This window comes from Martes martes, assembly GCF_963455335.1.
Source record: "Martes martes genome assembly, chromosome: 11".
NCBI classification, from domain to species: Eukaryota; Metazoa; Chordata; class Mammalia; order Carnivora; family Mustelidae; genus Martes; species Martes martes.
The window spans coordinates 37,845,563-37,872,620 of NC_137899.1; the positions used below are offsets into that span (position 1 = coordinate 37,845,563).

Consider the following 27,058-nt stretch of genomic DNA (forward strand, 5'->3'; position numbering starts at 1 on the left):
GCATGACTTTAAGGTGTTGAAGACTTCAGTGGAGGAAGTAGTAACTGCAGATGTGGTGGAAGTAGCAGGAGAACTAGAAGTGGAGTCTGGAGATGGAACTGAACTGTTAACAATCTCATGATGAAACTTTTTAATGTTTGCGGGGTTACTTATGAGCAAAAACAAGTGGTCTCTTGAGATGGAATCTGTTCCTAGTGAAGATAATGTGAAGATTGTTGAAGTGATAACAAAGGATTTATAATATTACATGAACTTAGTTGATAAAGCAGCAGAGTTTGAGGATTGATTCCAGTTTTGAAAGTTCTACACTAAAAATAAAAGTTCTACACTGAGTAAATGCTGTCAATACAGAGAAATTGTGCATGAAAGGAAGAGCCAATCAGTGGAGCCAATCGATGCAGCAAATTTCATTTTTATTTTACTTGAAGTTATTGCCACAGCCACCCCAACCTTCAGCAACCACCACCGTGATCAGTCAGCAGCCTTCAACATTGAGACAAGACCCTCCACCAGCAAAAAGATTATAAGCTCAGATGATGATTAGCACTTTTTAATAATAAAGTTAAAGGTATGTACATTGTATTTTTAGATATAATGCAACTGTGCACTTTTATATTTGTAAACATAATTTTTTTTTACCTGGGAAAACAAAAAAAATTATTTGACTCTGTATTGCAATATTCACTTGATTGCTATGGTCTGGGACCCAACCTGCAGTGTCTCCAAGGTGTGCCTGTACTAAGTGGTCTGGCATAGGTAGAAATTTAATTTAAAATCATTAATGTATCTTCTTTTTCTCTCATAGGTTCAACCCAGTTTCATGCTGGCATGAGAAGATAATCTTTTGAAACATTATGAATCAAAGTGATTTTAAACAGATTGCCTTTTGTAAATTAGTCATTCTTTTGTGCTTTTGTATTGTGGATATTCAGCGGGACCAATATGAACACAGCTTATGATTGTATACAGATCCCTCGCCAGCACATGAAAACAAACTGGAATTTGTACATACTAGCATTGTGTATGTATTCATGCACAATAATCATTAAATTACATGTATATTTGTGGAATGCTAATTTAAATGATTAAATTATAAACCTTGTGTATTTATCGGATGGGTGAAAAGATTAAACTTTTGCGCGTTATGATACTGCTGAATGTGTAGCTTGAGTTGTCCTGCACTTTTCTTATAAGGCTACTGAATTACATGTTTCTGCCCTAATATATTTGCTACTGGTGATGAAGACAGATATTATCACTTGTAGAGACCTATTTTTGTATAATGGTAGAAGTTTTGAATTTTATGGGGTATTTTGTCAAGTACTGAAATAAAAATGACTTCACCATTTTAACCACACTGTATTTGAACCTTTTTTGGGGGAACCTTAATTTTTTTTTTTTTTTTGAACCTTCATTTTTAACTGAACCGTAGTGCTTAGTGTATGTCTTAGTCCATTCAGGCTGCTGTAACCAAATAACCATAGATTGATGGCTTATAAACAACAGAAATTAACTTCTCACACTTCTGGAGGCTGGGAAGTCAAAAAACAAGGTGCCAGTAGATTTGATGTCCAGTAAGGGCCTGCTTCGTGTTTCATAGACTACCATCTTCTTGCTCTGTCATCACATGGCAGAAGGGACAGGGGAGCTCTCTGAGGTCTCGGTTATAGGGACATTAATCCCATTCATGAGACATCTGCCCCCATGACCTTATCACTTCCCAAAGGCCCCACTTACAAATACCAACAAACTGAGGATTGGATTTCAACGTAAGAATTTGGTGGGGGAAGATGGACACAAACATTCGGTCAGTGGCAGTGCAGATGATCTCATTATCTCAAATACGTGTATTTTGAGATTTAGAAAGTTGTTCTAATCTTAGATACTATTGGGATTTTTCTCTCTCTCCCTTTTCTCTCTCTTCCTTAAGGAACTTTCTGTCAACTTTACATCTACTTACATTGTTTTTTAAAAGCTATATTGATATTTTCATGAGTAGTCTATAATTGCCCAATTATGTTTAGTGTTACTTGTGTCCAAAGGTGTGTCTTCACAAAGCCATGGCTACTAGGATGATGCAGAAATCATTTAACTGAAAGAATCTTAAATTAAGCATAATGCTAAATCCAGCAGAATTAAGCAGTATTCTTGCTGTCCAAGCCAAATTCCAGAATGGGAAGCTCTCATAGAGATAATATAAATCTCAGCATTGCTGAACTAGGATCTTCCCTGAAATACGGCATCTCACTAAAACAGCAAGTGTAATGGTATTTAATGCTTATATCCTGAGGATTTTGTCTTACCCCTGGACAGTCTGTGATTTTATACCAACAAACAGGCTATGGTAACAAGTTTTACATTCTCGGAGATTTCAAATTACCTAATTTTTCCATATGAGCAGCTGGGTTCTAAATAAGAGGAGTTCCAGAAATAACAAATGTATTCCAAAGCATTTAGTTGAGTAGGACCTTTTTTAGTGAGCATAGCTTGCCATTCAAGGCCCTTCTGCTATGAAAGAGAATGGAGAAGGTGGTAGATGCACAGATGTCCCATTATCTACCATCAGCCCTCCTTATGACATCAGGCCTCTGCGGGCCACAACTTATCGATGCTTCTCAGTCATGAGTCAGTGGTTAAAAATGAAGTCTGTTCAAAGCCAAACTACGGAAAGAGCCCAGATGAATGGATAAAGAAGATATGGTGTGTGTATATATACACAATGGAATAGTATGCAGCCACCAAAAAATGAAATATTGCCATTTGCAACAACATGGATGGAACTAGAGGGTATTATACTGAACAAAATAAGTCAATCAGATCAGAGAGACAATTATCCTGATCATCTCACCGATATGTGGAATTTGAGGAACAAGGCAGATGATCATAGGGGAACAGAGGAAAAAATGAAACAATGAAACCAGAGAGGGAGATAAACCGTAAGAGACTCTTAATGTCAGGAAACAAACTGAGGGTTGCTGGAGTGGAGCAGGGTGGAAGGGATGGCGTGGCTGTGTGATGGACATGGGGGAAGGTATGTGTTGTGGTGAGCACTGTGTATTGTGTAAGATTGATGAATTACAGACCTCTACCCCTGAAACAAATAATACATTATTTGTTAATAATAAAAAACAATTGTCTATTCAAGTCTAAAACAAACTATTCACTAAGCACAGACTAGCCTTACTCAGGATTTGAACATTCTTTGTGCCATGAACCTCTCTAGCAGTCTTGTTGAAAAACTATGAGTCCCTTCTCAGAATAGTGCTTTTAAACATATGTATAGAGTTGCGAAGGAAACCAATTACATAGAAATAGTACGTTTTTAGAAATAAGAATATAGCAGTTGATCTAATAACTACCATAACTTTAAAATAGTGATGGAAGTAACAGACATTTCAGGAGATCTGAAACATCTTTATGTGATACGGAAAATCGGTGATTTTGTTCTCAAAATCCTAGGTACTGCTAATGCTTGTATAGTTTTTTGCTTCATAAATAAGGGAAATACTAAATTACAGTTTGAAATTAGTACAAAGATGGATTTTCCCCCCATCCAAGTTCCTAGATTCCTGAATTCTACTCACTGAAGCACACCACATTACAATTAGTGAATAGACTATATTTTTTTTTCTCAGAGATAATCCTAATGTGAAAAACTCGAAAAGCAGAGATTTTGCCTTCACAAATAGTTTAACACAAGTCCTCTAGCATCTTTCCCTTATACATAAGGGAAGATAGTTTGGCCTCATCCAGCAAAAACAGATCATGTGGTCAAATTACAACAAGCATATAGTCAGGTCCCCAGTTACACTTTGAGTTGATTCTTGAACACAGGCTGCACACAGTGCAAACCAATGATACTACTCCCAAAGACCCTATACTCCACGCTACCTTTATCTTAAAGCCAGAGTTCCTAATCTCTGATTTTGTATTTTTTTTTAAAGATTTTTAACCTAAATTAAGTTTTAGTAAACAGAACTAATAACAGAAACGTCCCCAATTAGATTCTAGAGAGGAAGAAGGAAACCACCGAGAGCCAAAGAGAACAAAAACTATTCCTTAAGGACTTTATTTCGGGCTTTCACATTTATGTCACCATGTGGAACCAGATATAAATTTATCAGGTAGACAAATATGTAGCATTTAGTAATTAGATTAAGATACTTGAGCATTCTTTAGTAGTAGTATTTTTTAGGAAACGTAATTACTAAGTCATCGTCAGATCTGTTTGTTTCCTGGAGACAATGCTTCTTCCAGTTAAAATTTCAAAGGACATTTTTCTACAGCAGAGCTCCACCATCGCTGGGTATCATCATACCAAAACAACTGATGGGATTCTTTTTTATCAAAGGCTTTAAATGGGAGTTCCCTACCCACCCATCCTCACTCACACACACAAACATTACTCAGTAAATAAATAACCTGAGTTTCCAAGTATCTCCCTGGGCCTCTAGGCTTTTTTCTACTTGCAGATCTAGTCTAAGATGTAAATACCCGAACCTGCTTTCCAAGAGCTATGTTTGTTGTTAAGATTAATACCTGGAAACTGTGTTTAGAATCTGTCAATTACCAAGATCCCCCTAAATAATTTCATACTATTGAGTTTGATTTCCTTAATAGCCATCATAAAACTATTAGGAAATATCTGAAATGCCATTAGATTTGATGGAACTATTCAGTTAAGAAAATATAAAAACTCTAAGTTAAGCTAGCTGGCCTTTAAAATTCAAAAAAAGAATACACCAGGAGTTGTTTTGTAAACTTCATTCTCTTCAAATGCTTTTGCGGTTTATAGTGATGTTTCACATGTTAGTTCCTTGTGGCCTTTTTCATTTTGATCTTCGTTTGTATCGGATAACTGGGTTTTCAGGGGTGTGAATCATGGTTGTATAATTCACAGTGGGAAAATATCCATCAATGAGATCAAATTCATATAAACGAAGCATAGTGGACCAAATTGTCTTGATTTGAACGTAGGCAAAATTCTCCCCAATACAACGATGACGCCCTGTTAAAAAAAGGAAAATTTTCTAAGAAATCAATTGAAATTCTTTTTCCCATCTTTTCTCCTGGAGTGATAAATGTGTTTACACTTTGGAGAGATAGCAGATATAGAGATTATATAGGGGAAAGATGACATACTCTTTTCACATAAAAGAAGAATGTAAAATAAAACAGTTAATAAAAATCTCAGATTTTCAAGGTTTCTTTTTAAGGGAAACAGCACTTGGATAATTATATAATGACTCTTCTAGTTGCTTTTTTTGAAATGTCACATCTAAGTTTAAATATATGTAAGATTTGAAATCTATGATGACAATCTACTTTGGGAATACACTAGAATATTCTTAGCTTTTGTCCCAAGAGAGCCCTAGTTAAAAGTCAATCAAAACTTTAAATGCCAGGGGCAACCTGGCTGGCCAATCAGTGGAGTGTGTGCAATTCTCGATCTCAGGGTTGTGAGTTTGAGCCCCATACTGGGCCTGCGTAGAGATTACTTAAGAATACAACCTTTAAAAAAAAACTTTAAATGCCATTTCAAAAGAACAATGGAAGAAAAAGGGATTTAACAAATCAAAATAGTAACACATACCAAGATCAAAATTTAAAAGGTTATATACACATAAAAACTGACAAACTGATTCAAAAACACATGGATAAAAAATACTAATTCAAAAGGATACATGCATCCCAGTGTTTATGACAACATTACCTACAGTCGCCAAATTATGGAAATAGCCCAAGTATCTATAAACATGATTGGATAAAGAAGGTGTACATATATACAATGGAATATTACACAGCCATAAAAAGAATGAAATCCTGACATTTGCAACAATACGGATGGAGCTAGAAACTATTATGCTAAGCAAAATAAGTCAGAGAAAGACAAATGCCAACGGATTTCACTCGTGGAATTAAAGAACAAAGGAGCAAAGGGGAAAAAGAGGCAAACCAAGAAACAGATTCTTAACTATAGAGAACAAACTAAAGGTTATCAGAATGGAGGTGGGGGGGGGAAGAAATAGGTGATAGGGATTAAGGTATGCACTTGTTGCAATGAGCACCGGGTGTTGTATGGAAGATCAAATTATTGGAATTGAAATAAGCCTTGTTAAGCCTTGGTTTCCATTTCTGAAAAATGAATGACAATCCCCCTTCTTCATAGTGTGGTTGTAAATAGAGGAAAAATTTTTAAATGCGTATTACTAGCACAGTGCTGCATGGTCCATAAATGCACTTACTTCTAGGAGCCGTATTTAAGAAGGGTGTTTACAAACCATTCCATATGCAAATATAACAACTAAGGAGAGGGTTGGCTTACTCACAGGGAGATTAAAGGATTATTTTTAATAGCAGGAAACTAGAAGTACCCTACCTATGAATTATTAGAAAAATGGATAAATTCTGATGATTCACAAAGGTAATATGACAATGAATAAGCTACATGCTACATGCACCAACACAGAAAAAATTACACAATTACAAAGTCATGATTAAAGAAATTGGGACACATTTAACATGACGATCATATGGGATAGAACAGTATCCCCCCAAAACTCATATCTACTCAGAAATCAGACTTTGCAGATGTAATTAGTTACGATGAAGTCATACCGGGTTAGGGTGAGCCCTGAATGCAATGCTGGTGTGTCCTTCAAAGAAAGCCATGCACAGATTCAGAGATACACCCACAGGGCAGACGGCCAAGTGAAGACAGGCAGTGATGAGAGCAATATAGCTACAAGCCAAGGAATGCCAAAGATGGCCAAGAGCCACCAGAAGTTTGGGACAAGCAAGGAAAGACTGTCCCCTAGAGCCAACAGGAAGAGTAAGGCCCTGCCAACATCTTGATTTCAGACTTCCAGCCCCTAGAAATGTGGGAGAATAAATGTCTATTGTTTAAAGTCACCCAGTTTGTGGGAGGTACAGTAGCCCTAGGAAACTAGCACAATGGTGAAAAATTTGAGGGAACATTATACCCTATATTCAGATAGCTCAAAGATATACAGTATAACTTCAGAGAAAACAACTAGGGAATGTTTTAAACACAATGGGATGTTAAAAGGAAACATTACAACTTTTTTTTTTTTAAGTAGGTTCGACACCCAACATGGGGGCTTGAACTCATGACCGTGAGACCAAGAGTCACATGCTCTACCAACTGAGCCAGCCAAGTGCCCCCAGATTACAGATTTAATGTAAGTTTTTAAAAATGGAATCTGTCCAAAGAACAAAATGAGCTGCCATAGAAGGTAACTGAGCAATCTATTACCTAAAAAAGTTCAAGCGCAGTCCAGGCAATTAGCAGTTTAGAAATGACTCCTCTTTGGGGCAGATTTTGGGCCACAGAACTAATGCCCCTTCCAACTGTTTGAACAATCTACGACTCTTTCATATGTGATGTTATATACCATATTATTAAATTTATTTATTAAAGTTATAATATCTGAAGTTCCTAAAGGACTTTATACTTCCCTTTACATATGGAGACAGTGTGACCAATGACAAAAAAAAAGTTGTGCCACTTCAAATCTCTTTGGAAAGGCTAAACGAGAAGTCATAAAACGTAGTTTAATCTGTAGAGTACCAGTGAAGAGAGAGATTATCGCAGGAACAAGGGTGTGCCTGCATAATTTAAGGATGGTAACTGAAATGCATAAGTTTGCAAACCTATGCAAGACCTGCCCAAATTTAAAGACCATTTTATCCTAAGGATACAGACAGAGCACCAAAAAGTTGACTAACAATCCAGAAAAGCTTCAATTTTAATAAGACTGCTTTTGTTCTTTTCTGAAACACTGATAATCTCCTATCATATTTAGCCTGAAATAATTGCCCAAATGGTGTGCTAATTCCCGTGGCTCTTTAAAATAATTCACAAAGAGCTTTAAATACTGTTACAAGGGAGAACAGGGTGTACTATAAAAATTAAATCTGAAAAAACTAAATTGGTCAGAAGATAACAGAGCATTATATAAAGATTCACTGAGCTATTTCCTTTAGAACAAATAAAATACTTTTTCCAATTTGGTAAAGATTATACTCCTACAAATGTTGACAGAAATGTCCCTATAAGGAAAGGAAAAGATATTTATAAATAAAATTCATATGGATTATTTTGACAGACATAAATATATTATCAGAACAAACATTTCAAATGTAAAATGGTATCTTACCAGCTCCAAATGGCACATAAGCAAACTTCTCTCCTGATGCTGGATTGTCCTGTAAGTAGCGATCAGGATTAAAGTCCAGATGTTCTACCCATGAGTCTTTAAGTCTCTGATTGACAGTGGGAGAGACACACACCTGATGTCCTGGAGGAATGGTATATCCTGCCACAGTCTACAAATGAAACCAACACATTTCATTAGATAATATAAGAACTATTTTACCAAATAACCAGACTATTATGTAATAAAGCATTAACACATGTGATACACATATATTTTTAAAACTAGCTAGATGATAGGCCAGCTAAAAATTGTTTTCACTCAAGATGATTTCCAAGTGACCCAACACTGGGCTGAAAACTTTAAAAAGCCATAATACCTCAGAGGTAGCAGAGGGATATCAAGGAGCCTTTCAAAATCCAGTCTGTATATTTCCATACTACCAGAATTTTTAACACAACAAGCTTTTTTAAAAACCAGGGGAGAAAAATATACTACCATTTTGAAAACCCTAATTGTCGGGGCACCTCGGTGGCTCAGTCGTTCAGCGTCTACCTTCGGCTCAGGTCATGATCCCAGGGTCCTGGGATCAAGCCCTGCATCGAGCTCCCTGCGCAGCAGGAAGCATGCTTTTCCCTCTCCCAATCAACCTGCTTGTGTCCCCTCCCTCGCTCTCTCTCTCTGTGTCAAATAAATAAATAAAATCTTTTTAAAAAAACAAATACAAAAAAACCCTAATTGTTAAATAAAAATACAGGGAACAGATTAGCATGTATACTCTCTAATTACATAAAATTATCTATATAATCAGAATATATAATTATATATTAGAACATAAAAAAACTGAAATTATATGGGAATGATTATTCTACTTTCTTAATTTAAAAAATTCTCTTTGTGGGGCGCCTGGGTGGCTCAGTGGGTTAAAGCCTCTGCCTTCAGCTCAGGTCATGATCTCAGGGTCCTGGGATCCAGCCCCACATCAGGCTCTCTGCTCAGCGGGGAGCCTGCTTCCTCCTCTCTCTCTGCCTGCCTCTCTGCCTACTTGTGATCTCTGTCTGTCAAATAAATAAATCTTCAAAAAAAATTCTCTTTGCTGTTATATTTTTCTTCTTTTTGATAAATTAAACAGGAATGGAAAGGGAAATCTAACCAAGAGACTCACCTGAGGAGTTTTGGCCATTCTCATCATGGTCATTATAGGAGGTCGAAGTCTTAATGTTTCTTTTATACAGCGATCAAGTAAATTTAGATCCTTCAGCTAAAAAGGGAAAACATTTCCCAAGTTTTAAAAATATCTTAATTTACTTCAGCAGTATGTGTTTAAACTTCTGGGTTATAATAAAATAGATTATATTGCGGCAGAAATGCAGAGGTAACTGGTTCAGTATCTGAGATTATCTCGTTCTGTCATAATCCATGGTCAACAAGGGAAAGAGGCCAAGATACCATCAGTACAAGCCATAATCACTCTGAAGAATGGCACAGTAAGGGCCTGCAAAAATCCACTTGTCTAAAAAATGAAAACACTAGCAAAAATCATGCTACCACATGTATGAAACCTGAAAACATGCTAAGTGAAAGAAGCCAGTCACAAAAGACCACATATTGTATGATCCCCTTTATATGAGAATGTCCAGGATACGGCAAATCCATACAGACAAAAAGTAGATTAGTGGTTGCCAGGGGTAGGGGAAATGGAGCTTTTGACTGCTAATGGGTACCACCTTTCTTTTGGTAGTGATTTAAATGTCCTAAAATTGTGATGGTTTTCACAATTCTGAATATATCAAAAAATAGCAAGTTATATACTATAAATGGACTGATTCTATAGTGTGTAGATTACGTATCAATTAAGTTATTATTTTAAAAGTTACAAAATCAGGAATGAAAGAGCCATCACTCCTGACCTTACAGAAATAGAAAGGATTATAAGAGAATACGATAATAACTGTAAACCAATGAATTAGGTAACCTAGAAGAAAATGGACAAATTCCTAGAAGGACAAAACCAAAGACTCAAGAAGAAACAAAACGTATGAATAGATGTGTAACACATAATCAACTTCTCACAAAGAAAAGCACAGACTCCAATGGCTTCACTGGTGAATTCTAACCAAACATGTAAGAAAGAATCAATCCTTTGCAAACTCTTCCAAAAAAATAAAAGGGGAGGGAACACTTGTAAACTCATTCTCTGAGACCAGCATTTCTCCATACACCAAAACCTGTCAAAGACCTCATAATAAAACTACGCATCAATATTCCGTATGAACACAGATGCAAAAATCCTCAACAAAATACTAGCAAACTGAATCCAATGTTAGACATTTCACGGAGGTCTGTGGGGAATTTTCTAAAAGAAGCTAAGCAATTTATTCTACAGTAAATAGAATATATCAAATTGTCCCCTTTAAAAACTAGCCATTCATTACAGACTGCAATCACAAAGCAGCAATGAAAGGAAAAATGCAACAAACCTGGTCATAAGTTAAAGGAGGCAGATGTTCTCCACAGACTGTTCTCTGTTCTAAATAACATTTCTCTTGAAGTGTTTTGTCTCTGGCCAAAAAGAAGCCCATCCAGGCACTAGTAGTTGAGGATGTGTGCTGGCCAGCCAAGAGCAATCCAATAAGCATGCCCGCCACTTCATCATCTGTCAAAGGACGCCCATCCCTGTGGAAGGAGCCACACACAAACTTAACAGTTCGGCAGACCCACTTCATGCTCCACATTTAAATAAAGGGTCATAGTGAGTGAATTTTTCGGGTGTAATAGTCTTGCATTTGCCCATTACAAATGAGAATTTTTTCCCCTGAGGGGAAAGAGACAGACAAAAGAAAAGTATGATTTTCATTGCAAAAGATGTTGCTGTGGTCTGTCAGCAGATGTTTCCCCATGTGTGGTCCTCAGGCTCCAGGAAGGCGATGGGATCCCAGTAATTCGTGTCTCATCCATTTAACAAGCCCAAGGCTCATAGCTACTAATTTTGTCAACATCACTACTTTTTAACTGGACATATTATTTAACTTTGTTTTAACATGCAATTTCCTGCTTTGGCTTAACATGTGATCCAAACAGCACTTACTTGTAAGTAGAATCTAGTAAAGTTTGGAGAATGTCATCAATTTTTTCTTCTGACTGTCTGCGCTTCTGGATTGCTTTATAGAAAATATTCTTGATCTCTCGATGAGCTCTGTCCCTACGTCTGCAATTCAAAGACAAAAATGACTAAAAAATAATGTCATACTTTCTGGCATCAGATTCATTTTGAAAATAACCAGGACCTCGCTTACAGCAACCTTATTTAACTAATTTAAATGACTCTAATAAAACAACTGACAAAAAACTCAGAACCAAAAGAAAAAGAGAAGCTGTAAAAATCTCATACTGTTAGAAATTTCTAGGGTCCCTAAAGGCAAGAAATGTGTCCTAACATATATATCCCTGATTCCTAATATACTTCCTGTGTTCTAACACAAGGTCTAAAAAAAGACTTATGATTATTACTTTAGAATCATTTTCCAGTTTAACAGGAGAATACTCCTTTAATGAAATTCCAATTTTAACCAAATTAATTTTTGAAAAAGATGGAGAGTCATTCTGGTTTTTCTGTAGGAGTCAGAATTTAAATAAACCAAGATTTATTTGGGATGATCTAAATCTAGGATTTAGAACATGACTACAGTATATAGGATTTGATTCTACTTTTGATTTTCTGAGACAACATGATTTTATAGGGGCAAAAATACCAGTATAGTCAGAAAACAAACTTCAGGTCCCCAAATCTTAACCTTTAAAGTAGAGTGCTCATGTTTGAGAAAGTTAATTACCCACTTTGACCTCCTGTGAGGTAGATGCTCTTAGCCTCATTTCACAGGCAGCTGCACGTTACACACAGCCAGAAAGCAGTGGAGCTGAAATTTAAAACCAGGCAACCTGACTACCTAGCCTCTACCTAGCCTCTTAAAAACAGGCAATCTACCTACCTAGCCTCTACCTAGCCTCTTAAAACCAGGCAATCTGACTACCTAGCTGACTGCCTAAGCCTTCCAATAAAAACTGCTGCTCCGCTGTGTTTGTAAGACTGTTACTGAGGATCTGCTGAGACAATGTGGGAAGATGTTTCCCAATATGAACACAGCAGTGCCAGAAAAACAGAAAGCCTGTTTTAAGAAAGGGAATGGAATAATTTGGTTAAATCATTTGGTTCAGGTAAGACAGAGAAAGACTGGGCTAAAGTGGGAAAGGTCTATCCCACCAAGCTCAGGCATTTCTGACTTCATCTAGGAAACAGAAAAGGGAAAAACGGCTTGTTGCACGTTCCTGGAGACCCCACTACAGGTTATGGATGAAAACATTTTGAAAACTGCAAAGTTCCTTACAAATATAATGTTTTACAAGTTCCAAAGAATTCCGGAGAATCTCTCCTGGCCTTCCCTTTTTCTCCCCCTCTTTAACCTGAAACTATACAAATCTATGTAGCAGAAGCAGAAAAAGGGAGTACCAGTTTAACTCCTCCCATCTCTCACCTGAACAGAAATGAATCAACAGGTATAGAAAGCCCACTAATATGCAAGACACTAAAGTATATGTCAAGTCCTATAAGCAATATTTCTTTGTATCAGATGGTCCCCGCCTTTAAGGAAATCACAGTATAGTTGTGAGAAAAGCACTAATACTTCAAAACAAAGAAATTTCACAACAGACTATAAAAACATAAAAACTATAAAACGGTCATATTTTCAAATAAGTGCATAGAGGGGTGTATCACTGTTAGGTAGAGCCCAGAGACCCTTCTGAGTAGATGGGATATGTGAGATAAGTAGGTTTTAAATGAGAACAGCTAGACAACACATGACCTCTTATAAACTGAAACTGAGCTTAAATGAGCTCACTAGATAAAGAAAACCTGTCTTGAATTCTTACAGAAGAAGGGGGCTCATAATCTCCCCTAATTTGTCTGTTTTATGTTTATTTGTTTACCTTGGTGAATGCAAAGCATACCAACACTACAGCATTTCTACAGTTAAATAAGCAAGTACGGTGTCTTTATCCATACCTGAAACTAGGCAAAGGGAGCCAACCTGGCAGTAGCCAGGCCGCATGGCTAAAACCTCCATCCAGATCTGCATACAGCTGTGCCACTTTCTCATTGAGTTGACTTCTGATTTCCTTTCCATGTAAACAATGGCTAGCTGTTAAAATTATGAGCTCAGAAAGAGCCTCAAACAAATCTAGAGGAAAAAAGATCATTCCCATTACTATTGCCAAACGGTCTTTTGAAATTTTCACTTTCTTAGAGATGTAAAAGTATTACAAAGGAAAACTGAGAATACAACTCAAGAACCAACAATATCCTGTTTGTATCTTCAAAAAAAAAAAAAAAGCCTACAGACAGACATGGACACAACAAAGAGAGGCAAGAAACTCATGATGGGAAGCATCTCTGAACAGCCAAAATGGAAGCCACAAAGGCATCCCTGGACCTCACTCATAACTCTTCAACTTGAAAAGATAAATTGAAGATAAAAAGGAATACAGTGAGGGGCACCTAGCTGGCTCAGTTGATAGAGCGTGTGATTTTTGATCTCGGAGTCATGAGCTTGAGCCCTGCACTGGATGTAGAGATTACTTAAAAATAAAAAATTTTAAAAAATGAATAAAGTTACAGGAGTTCCAAGTCCAAGTGTAACAAAAGGAGCAAAAGGGTGATTAAGTGGATATGAGGTGCTTCCCAAAGAACAACAGTCAAAAAATCGAAGAATGGATTATTTCGAAGGTCAAAAGCAGTTAGACCAGGACTAAAATCTGAGGTCTTGCCTATATATGTAAGAAAACTGTAGCTAATCATCAGTTGGTATATCCCAAACTGGAGACAGATACATCAGGGAAGCACATTTGGATGACATTTAAAAGTCATAAAAATTACCCAATGCCTTGTTCTTTAGTTCTGTGTTTACCAAATGAACTTCCAATTACCACTTGGCTTTGCAGTTAGATTTGCCAATGAAGTTTAGCAAATTCTGGTGTTCTTGGTGCTGTAACTTTGTCTCACTTGTACTTATTAAGTTGGCATTTTGTTTTCTACATCAGCTTCTTATATGGTTAGAAATATATCACATCAGCTTTAGGTGGCTTAAAAACAAAATGAAGTTTCTGGGCCATTTAAAAACTGAAGACCACACCCAAAATATGGAGACCCACACAGAGGTCTTGATGCCCAGTGAGGCAGATGTTGCTTCCTGACTTGGGGTGGGAATTTTCTCTGAGAGGAACACTTATTGTCCAATATAAATAATGGATTCACATAAGTATCCAAAGAAAATCAAGTTATACTCATTACCTGCTATACATAATGCAAGAAAGCATATAATAACATTTGGTGGTAGAGTAAGCCTATGTATTTAAATTTACTCTTTTCATTAAACAAATCATTCCCATACAATATCAGATAAATAGGGTATGACATACAAAATTAAATCATTTAGACTTTTACTTGCTCGTGGTGGGTTAAAAAAAGTTATTTTACTTTTTGTTTTAAAATGACCTTGCAAAAAGTCTTACGTTCAGTTTATTTCAAAATTTAACCATGACTCATATTTGTACAAATACATGGACGTTAATTAACCCATTCTAAGGTTTTTGCTAGGTGAACAGCAATAATCACTTCCTCTCAGGTCTTTTTAACTCTGTGGTTATCAAAACATATTTATTCCAATAATCTGAGGTGGTTTTTACATACGCTGCAGATGGTTTTTCATTACACACACACACATATACTCTTATATTTCTAGTCATTTAAAAAAAGTAGAAATACTAGGACAAATGCAAAACCAAAACAGTTTGCTTACTTTTTTCTCCACTTTCTCCCCAACTCTGGAAGTATTCCTTTGTTTCTTTCTCAATTATAGAAACGTGCTGTCTAAAGTGGGCTATGTTAAGGCCACTTTTTAACATTTTCTTCTGCTCCAAAAAAACCTTCAAAATATTAACAGTATAAGACCAAGCATTAAAACACAATTTTGTTTTATCAGAAGATTCATTTGGGTTATTATAACTCTGTAACACTCGAAGAAAACAATATTCTAAAAAAAGATACTGAAATCAAAATAATAAAAGGATTTTTTAAAACTACACCAGACATGGATCTGAAGTAACACATACAAAGATACCTGCTATGCAGGCCCTCAACTAGTGATAAATTAGGAATCCCACTGCCTTTCCTTCCTACATAGGCATTTTCCCATTCCTGACCCGAGGGCTTCCCTTTCCTATCCTATTATGTTCTAGCATCCCAACCCAACCCAGATACCAACACAAGTCCCCAAAGGTTCATTATGTTTCCATATCATTTTTATCCTACTTCATATATTTTCCCACCCCATTCCCAAACAACTATCATTCTTCTCACTATCTTCCAGAAGTTTAACGAGAATTTCAATATAGTCTGACTGAAATAAATTCACACTAAGACAACCAATGGTTTTAAACCATTGGGACATTTCTATTCTAAGAATCTGATCATCAGTGTGAAAAAATGAGTAGATATATTTGACCAGAGGGATTTTCTAGGGTTCTTGCATTTGGCCTTGAGGAGCCATTCATTCCCCTGCACCTCACTCATCCCCAAAAATAATACTTAATGTCAACTCTTAACCACTACACTAGGATACTAGGTCATGTGTGGTACAATCTCAGCCAGAGCCCACACCAAGCCACAGAGCCAATGATCTCATCTGTTTTGCATCAATTTGCACCACTTTAATATCTGACTTTAAGAGGGGAAAAGAAATCACACCAACTTCTAATGCCAACAATCTCTAGCTCAAAAGAGCGCATATGCTAGAGTTTCAGGCAGAAGTAGAGTCACAGGAGGCCCTTCCAATGAAATAATGAGATTTTCCTGTTACCCACTCAAATCAATGCCCTAAGTTATCAATTCTCTTTCTTTGTACAGGCAACCTTTAAAATTGCTTAGCCCATGTCTGCAGCTATAAAACAATACCCACTCCTCATCAGTTACCCAGGCCTTTCCTTTTAAATGTCTCATTCTACAGATTTTTTGAAGCAAGGAATGTATTTCTCCATTCTAAATGTACAATATTATACTACCAGCTGTAACAATTATATTACAGATTTGTCTTTCTCGAAGATACCAGTGTCACCTACTGGATTTGGCACATCATATGCAACTCCCTTCCCAAACACAGGTGTTGTCAGACGACTGTAGACATCTTCTGCATTCAGGTCCTCGTTTTTACTATTAAAAAGCAGTGCAGCAGCATCACTCCCCACAAGATAAGTAAATGTCTTGCCCACCATGGTAAAACTAAATACAGGTCCATACTAAAGAAAGAAAAGTAGCCATAGTGATGATACTGAAAAATATGTACCCCTAAACAAAACATTAATTCATTAATTCACAAAACATTTTTGAAAATTAAAACATGCATAAACTTTAATGCAATTATTCACCCAGTCTTTGTCTAAATTTGTAATTATTTTCATCCCGTTGAAAATGAAATACAGACTTTTTATTCTGCTTTTTTTCAGTTTATACTGAAAATATTTTCTATCCTTTACATAGACATCATAATTTCAGGAATTATTCTTTCATTATTGGACATATGGATGATAGGTCAGTTCTTTATTATGGATAATTCTGCAATGAGTATCTCTGAGAATACAGATTTTTTTTCCCCCTTGGTTAAAGATAAATTTACAGGAGTCACCAAAGGTTATGACCTGTCCTATTGTGCTTGCTGTGTAAAGACATCCGAAGTTTATTTAGTTACCCAGGTTACTACTACCCCACCAACACTAAATGATTTCATTTTTAACTTTTTGTTAATCTGGTTGGGTGTTAAATGCTTTACCTTGAAGTTTTCTGATTATTAGTAAAGACCAGGCTCTGGGGATACAACTAAATCAAATAATCACATTAACAAATGTAAAAGTGCAAATGTGACAAGTACTATTGGAAGGAAAGCAACTCCGTGATGAGAGAACTGATAAAAGGGAGACCAAGGAGAGGAAAGGCCATCTGAGCTGAGGCTCAAAGGATGAGACACCCTGGCATGCACAAAGATCCTAACAGGGGGGCGGCAGGTGGGGGGGAAGGACAAGATGAGAGCTGAGTCTGCAGGGCCTAGACCATATAGAGTCTCATAAGCCATATTCAGGAAGTTTTTTCTTACAAGCAATGGAAACCCATAGAAGATTTTAAACTGCATGGGAGGGACACACTGATATATGCATATTTTAAAAGAAAGATCCCTCTGGCTGCTGTAAGGAGGAGGGAGAAACAAGAGCAGAAGGAATGTCAAACGAGTTAGAGCCTATTGCAGGAACCTGATGATTAAAACTTGCCACGTGGTAATGATGGGGCAATGCACACAGAAGCAGATGGATACTGCATTATTTTGAAGAGAGAATCTGCAGACATCAATGGATTGAGAAAGGGAAGTATCAAGAATGAATCCTAGGCTTCTGGCAAACAGAAAAATGGTGAGGAAACAAGACAACCAGGATTGGAGAGAGAAAAACCAAGGGTTAGCCTTCAGAAATGCTGGATTTCAGGCACCTGTGAGACAACTCAGGAAGAATCGTGTGGGAGTTGGGGCATCTAGGTCTGGAGCTGGAGAAGAGACCTTAATTTGGGTGTCATCTAGTTATGTCTAGTAAGTGAAGCCAGAGGTTAGAGATGAAATCACCTAGGAAAGACTAAAGGTCAAGGCCCAAACCTCCATGAACCCCAACAGTAAATGCCCAGCATGAGCCCACTAATGAGTTAGAGAAAAAGCAGTCAGAGAAATAGGGGGGCAAATGAGAGAAGCCACATTTAAGAAGGAGGGAGTAGTCACCAGTGACAAATACAGCTGAAGGGTCAAGTTCATTAAACTAGGACATGGAGCTCATTAGTGAAGGGGCTGACAGACAGACTAGGGTAGACTGAGAGTAAGTAAACAGGAGATTTGGAAACAGTAAGTACAGAAAACTTGCTAATGGGGGAGGGGCATGAGAGGAGATCTGTTAAGAGAAGCTCTAGTCTTTTTAAATGAGTGACTTGAAAATTTTTCAGAGAAAAATCCCTCCAAGTTTGGGGTTTTACTAGGTAAGCAAAATGAAAAGATCCAGGGTATGTATGGTATTGGCCACAGTGGCACTGAAATGATGGACCACTGTCCCAAACTGGAAAACAAAGGAAAGTGAAGAAAAGAAGCTAACCGGTCAGGAGAAAGTAAATGGGACAATGGACTGGAAAATCTAATAAGGTCAAAGAATGGTTCTAATGGAAGGAGCTAAAGAAGCAAGCCAGGAAAAGAAGTTGTGGTCTAAGACTAAAGTGTTTAAATTTATATTGTGGAGCTGAAAGAGTTAAGAGTGACAACAATTCACAGTGGGACTGTGGGATAAATGGCTGAATTGGTATTGGTATTGAAAGCTCACTAGAGAGAAGAGGGACAAAGATCTGAGTGGCCATGGTACCCTGTGCGTCATCCAAGTGAAACTGAAGTCACAGATGTGTAAAGCAGGTTAGAAAATTCCACAGGGGACTGGTTAAGAAAAAGAAGGATCAATCAGTATCAATTTTAACTATGATCGGTAAGTACAAAATTCAGGCAAGTGTTTTTTGTTTTTTTAAGTAGGCGAGTGGTTTTTAAACCACAGCTGCCAGAACTTTCCTCAGTGATGTCTCAGAGATCACCCAAGACACAGGAAAAGTTACAAGAGTCTCCAAGACCCCTCCAGCTTAAACAGGAACAGCTCCAATTTAATTGGTTTCCTATACTCGGGATAAGCCTAAGATTACACTCTTTTTTTTTTAATGTTCTGCCATTTTAAAAAAGTTTGAAAAGCACAAATTTCTTTTCCTATAATTATTTGGGAGACTTACCTTCTCATATGCATTTTCTAGGAATTCAATTGGACTTTTCCCAAATGCTATGGCGTGTCCAAGGAATGGAATTGGAGAGAAAATGTATGGTGGACTTTTCTGCAAAAGAAGACAAAAAATTGCGGGTTCAGATTTCATTTTCAGATATCCTGGTTTTTTTTTTTTTTTTAAGACTTTATTTATTTGACAGCGAGAGACAGCAAGAGGGTGAAGCAGGCTTCCCACTGAGCAGGGAGCCCTATGGGGCTCGATCCCAGACCCTGGGATCATGATGTGAGCCAAAGGCAGATGCTTAATGACTGAGCCACCCAGGCAGCCCGAGATAACCATTTTAGTTTTTTAGTTTCCTGACCAAACACATGAAATTTACCACTAATACTAAAAAGTTACCTAACTTAAAAACTGTCAAACTGCAAATATCTTTGGAGAGTGGCCATAGTAAAAAGAACAGAAACTCAAAACATGGTATAAGTGACTAGACAAACACAAAGGTATTGTAATTACACATGCTGAACACTGTCCAGAGTATGTCCAGTATTATTTATTGGTGGCTCTAGGTAACGTTCTTAACCATTAGCCAAAAAAAAAAAAAAAAGACCAAAAAACAAAAAACCAAAACCAGGAAAATCAAACTGTATTGTCTTTACCACTACCACTCACAATTTTAGTTCCAGAATCTTGTCTAAAGAAGGTATAGAAAAAGACAAACAGTAACTTGAGGTATAGAAAGATGTGAAATAAACGTTTAAGAAGCTACATTTATGAGGAAACAGAACACATCTCATCCACTGATTTTATTTTATTTTTTAAGTAGTCTCCACACCCAGCGTGGGGTCTAAACTCAGGACCCTGAGATCAAGACCTGAGCTGAGATCAAGGATCAGATGCTTAATCAACTGAACCACCCAACGCCCCTCATCCACTGATTTTAGAGTAGATCAGCACTAGCAGGAACTCCTTGTCACTCACTATAAAAGGTACTTTAGATGCCCTAGGTTTTAAAAAACGACTTGGTCAAAAGTTCATACATTCCACTGTCAGTAAAAGGGCAGTTTTAAAAGCTACTTGGTGATGTTTGGTTAAGGATGCATTCATCAAATATATTAGGTAAGTATGAAGCTAGTGGTCAATAAAAACACTAAATTAAAGAAACTGACACTTCTTAGCATCATAAGAAGGAACAATCCTGTCACTCCCACCCTACCAAACACGTCCCCCGCCCCCTCCGCCCCCATGCGGGTAGAAATCGCCATTAGGGGCAATACTACAGCCCAAAGGATACTGAACCCCACCAGGGCAGTCACCAAGATGACGACCACCAAGGCGCTCAATGCTACAGCCGACAGTCTGGCCTCGGCCATTTGGGGTACCAGCATCTCAGCCAGCACAACCACCACTAAGACCATAAACGCGGCAAGCACGACGTCCACCAAACCAGACACGCGGCCACCGCCAGAATCGCTACAGATTGCAGGACCCCCAGCACCAAAGCCAGCAAGACCAAGTAAGTCGCGACCACAAGCAGCAGAGGGAGCAGCCACTTCCACGTCCCCAATGCGTCCGCCGCCGTCGCCCATCTGAGCACGGCTGCGGCCGCCACTCCCGCTAGCACTTTGGCCGCCTTTGTCCTCGCCCCGCTAGCCCTTAGACCACAGTGGTCGCGGCGTCCCCCACCCGGATCCCCTAGGGTGCACGTACCGCCCCCGCGGGCAGGGGGGCCAGGTGGCCGACTGCGAGGCGGAACAGGTAGACTAGGCCAAGCGTGAAGGCGCAGGCGATCAGCAGCATGGACAGGAGGTTGCCGCCGGTCACCCGCTCCACCGCCTGCCCCAGCACCGACCCGCCCGCCTGCAGCAAACCTAGCAACACCATCCTGACCGCCGCAGCAGCCACTACAGTTCGCCAGAGACGCTGGAGGCCGAGGTCGCCACCGCTCCTCCGACTCGATGGAGCGAGTAAAGCCGGTAGATGGGCGTCCGAAGGCGGCCCCGGCCCCCAGGTCTCTTACTAAACCCAGTCCCACCCCCTACTCTCGGCTCCCACGCGCGCCACCCTGTGCGTCACAGAACGGGGCGGGCCTGATGCTAACCACGCCCCCAAGTAGGTCTTAATGTGTCCGAGGTCTCCTTACGCCAGGAGAAAGGCCCCGAAAAAAGCAGGTTGCAGTTATGGAATGAGTGGTACAGAGACAGAAGAGAACGAAAGCTAAAGAGACGGTCCCCCCCTGAGAATCGCGGGCCACCTGAGCCTGCATGCCCGGAGTGAGGGGCACCACGATGCAGCACCGGGAAAGGGCGGGCGGAGGGATCTGAGAGCGGGGTTTGCGGGGGAACGGCTGCGGCGGCGCGCTCTGTGATTGCTCCGCTCCCGCGTGAGGTGATCTCAGCTTATGTGGCGTCAGTCGGGCGGGTGGCTTGAGCACCGCCCTTGGCCTGGGCGAGCGATCCGCTGCAACCGAGCTTTTCAGGGCCCGCGTCTTGAGGTACTGGAGAGACAGCCAACAAGCTCGGGAAAAGGGAGATTGTGAAAGAGGCCGTCTACACACGGAAGGGTGGGGCGATGAGGTCAGTCCCATGCCACCCCTATTAAGACCAGTCTGACAGGTATTAATATATGGCATAACGATAACAAAACTTAGTTGCTGTCTGGATTATACGGAAACAGGTTTAACGAAATAAATTTGTATGTTTTAGGCCAACGCGATGTATTGGAGGCAGCCCTCTGTCCAGAAAGATTTTAAAGCGGAACTTCAGTCCTAAAGCTACAGTCACTTGGCCACCCGCTCCTGTGGTCTCAGACAAGCACGTATATATATCGACCACGAAGTTTAATTCCCGTCCTATATCACTCTCACGAGCTCCCGACCATCCTCATGTATTTACTCAGCCGCTATGAAGAGCTAGGTGTTGTGCTAGATAGGCGCTGGGGATAAGCAGTGAAAGAGAACTGCAGGGCCCTCAGGGAAGGAGCAGGAGTATCCGCCCAACAACCTCCTCGGCTGGGATACAGCAGTGAAAGAGAACTGCAGGGCCCTCAGGGAAGGAGCAGGAGTATCTGCCCAACAACCTCCTCCTAAATGCCTTTCATCTCATTGTCGGTAAATCCCGAAATGGATTTTCCTCCTCCTACACCGCTGCCAACCTGCCCCTCCTATAAGGCCCATGTAAGTATGGGCACCACTATGCATCCCATTACCCTCCTCCATTCCTCATATTTAATCAATCATCACATCTTATAATTCCACCACTTTGAATGTTTCTCCACTCACCACGACCTTAGGTCCGGTTTCCTTGTTGCTTGTCTGCATTGCAAAAGTACCCTACCTGGTTCTTGTCCATTCTTGTCCTTAATCTGTCCTCCCCACTGTTGCCGTTTCTTGTATCTCTAAAAAATGTTGCAATCATCTCTGTAGGTTTCCTCTATTAGAAAATGAACTTGAGAATAGGGATCATGTCTTAATTGTTTTTATATTCTGCTTTTATCCTAATACCTACCGTAGCAGTTCTCAAAATTGTGGTCCATAGCCCTCTGAGTATCCCCAAGAGCCTTTCAGAGTATCTGCAAAGTCAAAGCTCTTTATAATAATACTGCTATTTTCTTTATCACTGCTGGAATTTGCCCTGATAGTGTAAAATCAGTAGTAAATAAAAACTTCTTGGGCTTTAGCACAAATCAAAGGCAATGATACCAAACTCGAGCAGTTATTATTCTTCACTGCCATGCACTTGCAATAGAAAAAAAAATTACCTATTTCACTTAAGACTGTCTTTGATGAAATTGTGAATATTAGTTTTATTAAAGTTCAAATGTTGAGTACATGTATTTTTTAACTAGCTGATTTTTTTTTATGGAATAACATTTTGCTTGAAAGAATGACTACCAAACTCAGGTCATTCACATTTGTTTATTTGACATTTTCTTGAAAATGAAACCAGTCTGTCCTTTTATTTTTTTTTTTTAAGATTTTATTTATTTATTTGACAGACAGATCACAAGTAGGCAGAGAGGCCGGCAGAGAGAGAAGGGAGGAAGCAGGCTCCCTGCTGAGCAGAGAGCCCGATGCGGGGCTCGATCCCAGGACGCTGGGATCACGACCCGAGCCGAAGGCAGCGGCTTTAACCACTGAGCCACCCAGGCGCCCCTCAGTCTGTCCTTTTAAAGAAAATCATTGGCAATATTTGTTGTCAATGATAAAATTAAAGCTTCCCAGGGCACCTGTGTGGCTCAGTTGCTTATTGATTGATTTTGGGTCACATGATTTGGCTCATGATCTGTGGGTCATAAGATGGAGCCCCAAGTTGGGCTCCGTGCCTGCTTAAGATTCTCCCTCTCCTTCTGACCCCTCCCCCCCAACCCCACCCCCGGGCTCACACTCTCTCTCTCTCTCTCTCTCTCAAAAAACAAACAAACTTTCAAATAAAAATTAAGAATTTTAGAAAACTTAGCTACTACTGTAAACTTGACAACATAACTAATTCTTGAGACTTTTCTGCAGAGGAAAATTTAGTAACAAAAGGATTTTGTGTAATAAAATGTGTCAACATTAGAATCTTTGCAAAATTCATTGAACTAGTATTTTCAAATGACCAATGCATGATGTTACCAAATCATGCATGGGTAAAATATTTTTTGAAAGTACAAGTTAGACCAAAAGATTTTCATAGAATATAAAAAGTTCATTGGTATACCTCTAGATTCTACATTGTCGCTAACTTTTAAGATACTACCACTTATAAAGAAAATTACCTATAATCATCTTGAAAAGTTTTTGTTTTTTTAAGATTTTATTTACTTATTTGACAGACAGAGATCACAAGCAGGCAGAGAGGCAGGCAGAGAGAGAGGAGGAAGCAGGCTCCCTGCTGAGCAGAGAGCCCGATTTGGGGCTGGATTCCAGGACCCTGGGATCATGACCCGAGTGGAAGGCAGAGGCTTTAACCCACTGAGCCACCCAGGCGCCCCTATCTGGAAAAGTTATTAAAAATATTCCTGCCTTTTCCAACTATATAGCTGTGTGAAGTTTATATAATTCAACCCAGCCATGCACATGATTGAATACAGAAGCACATATGAGAATTCAACTATCTTCCATTAAGCCAGGCAGTAAAGGGATCTGCAAAAATCTGAAGCAGCACCATGTATCTCACTACTTCTTTTTTTTTTTTTTTTAGAGAGAATGAGCACAGGCAATAGGGGGAGGGGCAGGAAGAGTGAGAGATAATCCTAAACAGGCTCCACATCCAGCACAGAATCCCATGGGAGGGCTTGATCTCACCACCCTGAGACCATGAGCCAAAATGAAGAGTTGGAGGCTTAACCAACTGAGCCACCCAGGTGCCCCACTCACCATTTTCTTTTATTTGAAAACATAACTATGTTCATTAAAATGCATTATGTTAACATGGGCTTGTTGTTTTTAATAAATTAATATTTTTATTTCTCCACCTTAATTTGTATTACTGTAAATATGTATAGATATACACATTTTTTAAAGTTCTTTAGGGTTCTTAATAATTTATGAGATTGTGAAAGACTCCTGAGACCAAAAAGTTTGTAAACTGCTGACCTAGAATATGAATTGTGAGGCTTTCAATTTTTGTTCTCTGTGGAACCACATCCCATACCATCAGTATGACCTTCCTGTGAAATAGTTTTAGAACAAGACATTTGATTAATTATAACTCCAAGGTAGTCCTCATTATTATATAGCCATAGCTTTTGTCATTTTAATGAGTTTGCCAAAGTGATATTTCAGAAGCACATCATAAAATGAAAAGGGAGATTATTGATTCACCATGGATTCAACCCTACTATTATCTTATTAGTTGAGTATGATAATTCATCTTTTTCCTGTGCTGCCCATACTTTTCATCAGACCACTCTTAACATTATTGAAATTAAATTTAATTCCTTATTGTGAACTGAAATCCTGGGTGATAAGCATTTGTGAGCAATGCCAATTTTTTTTTTGTATAAATATAAAGTTAAATAGTAAGATGCTTGACTGAAAATTAGCAAGGATAATTTTATTGGAAAATATATTTTTTTAAGATTTTATTTATTTGACACAGAGAGAAGGAGGGGAGAGAACAAACACAAGTGGTGGGGGGTGGGGGGGAGGGGAGAAGTGACAGGCAGAGGGAGAAGCAGGCTTCCCACTGAGCAAGGAACTGGATATGGGGCTCAATCCCAGCACCCTGGGATCAGGACTGGAGCCAAAGGCAGCTGCTTAACCAGCGAGCCACCCAGGCATCCCAGAAAATATTTTCTTAAAATAATAATAGTAGTAATAATAATAATAATTTTTCTTTCTGTAATCTTCCTCAGATATACTTGGAAGGGGAAGGAGGAGGATTATATTAAGTACAGTACAAACTACAGCCATTTCTCCAGAGAGCTCTTCTCCCTCTCAGCTTGGCCTTGAGCCTCTGCTCACTTTCCCATAATTCCTCAATAAAATGCTGCTCTGACAAGAAGGGTGATTCCCTTAAAATCCCCAAAACCACACTTTGGACATATGACCTTACCTTTACAACTTTACTGAAGGACTGTAGATAACAAAGTAAAACTTTAGAACCCAAAAGAACTAAAACCATACGCTAAACATGACTGTTTCTAAAGAAAAAGAACAAAACGTTAAACATGTCATGGAGAGCAGGAGTTAGTTTCCTTCATAGACACAGAACATTATGTGGTTTTCCTTTTGAAAATTTACTGCTATGCTGCTCCTCACTGAAGGGGTTTTCTTTATTCTTTTTAAAGATTTATTTATGTATTTTAGAGAGAGAAAGAGAGTGAGAGCAGAGGGACAGGGAGAATCTCAAGCAGGCTCCAGGCCCAACACAGAGCCTGACACAGGGCTTGATCTCAGGACCCTGAGATCATGACCTGAGCCAAAATCAAGAGTTGGTTGCTTAACTGACTGGGCCACCCAGGCACCCCTGAAGGTGGTTTTCTTTAATCCCTAATGTCAAAAAATCTCCATTTCGTGAATTCTAATCCCTACCCACAGAAATTTATTTCACCCAACCCACCCACACCCAAACCCTAGCCTGCCCCTCCCCAAAAGGGCAGTTCACAGGGCACAATTACACAGAACATTTCCCTAAGTCTGAATTTTTCAGTAAGAGGCAGTTAAGCAAAGCTGTCTCATTTGACATATCAAGTTAAGACCCCTCAAGTTTCTATGCCAGTGTGAAATAAGATGTACATCTTCATTTCTCCCGTAGTTTTCTGATAACTTATTGGACCAAACACACACACCAAGAACAAATATCTTTCAGCCCTGGGACAAAGACAAATAAAGGAAGAGAAACATTTTCCTAAATGCAGCTAAATTCACACAGATTCCATTGCTTTTAGTAGAGATGGTACTGTATGTGATTATGCAGAAAGAAGTGGTTTTCCCATTGTGCATCCTCAGGGTTTCAGACCTTGCCAACTAGAGCATTGGAAATAATAGGATTATCTATTGCTGATGGACACTTTTCAGTAACACAAAGATCTGGGTAACTTTGAAATTATATCTTTATAATAATAGGCCAGAGAAAATTATCACTATTTTCTCTTTGTTGCTTACACTTTGGTGTCATATGTAGAAACCACTGCCTAACCCAAGGTCATGTAGTTTTATGCCTATGATCTCTTCTGTGATTTTTATAGTTTTACTTCATATGGAGGAGTTTGGTGGATTTTGAGATAATTTTTGTATATGGTATGAAATAGGGCTTTAAATTCATTCATTTGCATGTGGATATTCAGTTGTCCCAGCACCATTTATTGAAAAGACTGTCCTTTCACCATTGAATTATCCAAACACCCTTGTCAAAAATCAATTGACTATATATGTTAGGGTTTAATTCTGGACTCTCATTGATCTATATGTCTATCCTTATTCAAGTGCCACAGTCTTTTTCTTCTCAGTAATATATACATACATTCATAAATAAGTGTTTATTTATATAAACTTACAGCAATTTCT

At 38.8% G+C, this 27,058-nt stretch overlaps 2 protein-coding genes across 2 annotated transcripts in view; one reads left to right on the forward strand and one right to left on the reverse strand.

The window, feature by feature from the left end:
- AKAP9 (A-kinase anchoring protein 9) overlaps positions 1-1,352 on the forward strand; it is a 187,950-nt gene extending 186,598 nt beyond the window's left edge. The window contains exon 52 of the mRNA XM_080818398.1: positions 806-1,352. Coding sequence (XP_080674524.1) covers positions 806-840 — 35 coding nt within the window. The 3' untranslated portion in view covers positions 841-1,352. The remainder of the gene's footprint in view (positions 1-805) is intronic.
- A 2,689-nt stretch (positions 1,353-4,041) lies between these two features.
- CYP51A1 (cytochrome P450 family 51 subfamily A member 1) lies at positions 4,042-21,136 on the reverse strand. Its single transcript, XM_080818024.1, has 10 exons — positions 20,776-21,136; positions 19,078-19,176; positions 16,350-16,526; positions 15,032-15,158; positions 13,240-13,414; positions 11,266-11,385; positions 10,658-10,853; positions 9,343-9,438; positions 8,181-8,349; positions 4,042-5,008 (listed from the first exon to the last, which is right to left on the reverse strand). Exons 1-10 carry the CDS (start codon positions 20,947-20,949, stop codon positions 4,830-4,832), a joined length of 1,512 nt encoding a protein of 503 aa, XP_080674150.1. The 5' UTR covers positions 20,950-21,136; the 3' UTR covers positions 4,042-4,829.
- Positions 21,137-27,058: the final 5,922 nt, after the last annotated feature.

Coding starts and splice junctions, on each gene's coding strand:
- CYP51A1 (XM_080818024.1), bottom strand. CDS start 20,949: ATGGTGTTGCTAGGTTTGCTGCAGGCGGGCGGGTCGGTGCTGGGGCAG. Junction 19,177..20,775: donor CCCCCCTGCCCGCGGGGGCG/GTACGTGCACCC, acceptor CTTCTTTTGCAG/AAAAGTCCACCATACATTTT. Junction 9,439..10,657: donor CTCCTTTAACTTATGACCAG/GTTTGTTGCATT, acceptor TTCCCTTTTTAG/CTGAAGGATCTAAATTTACT.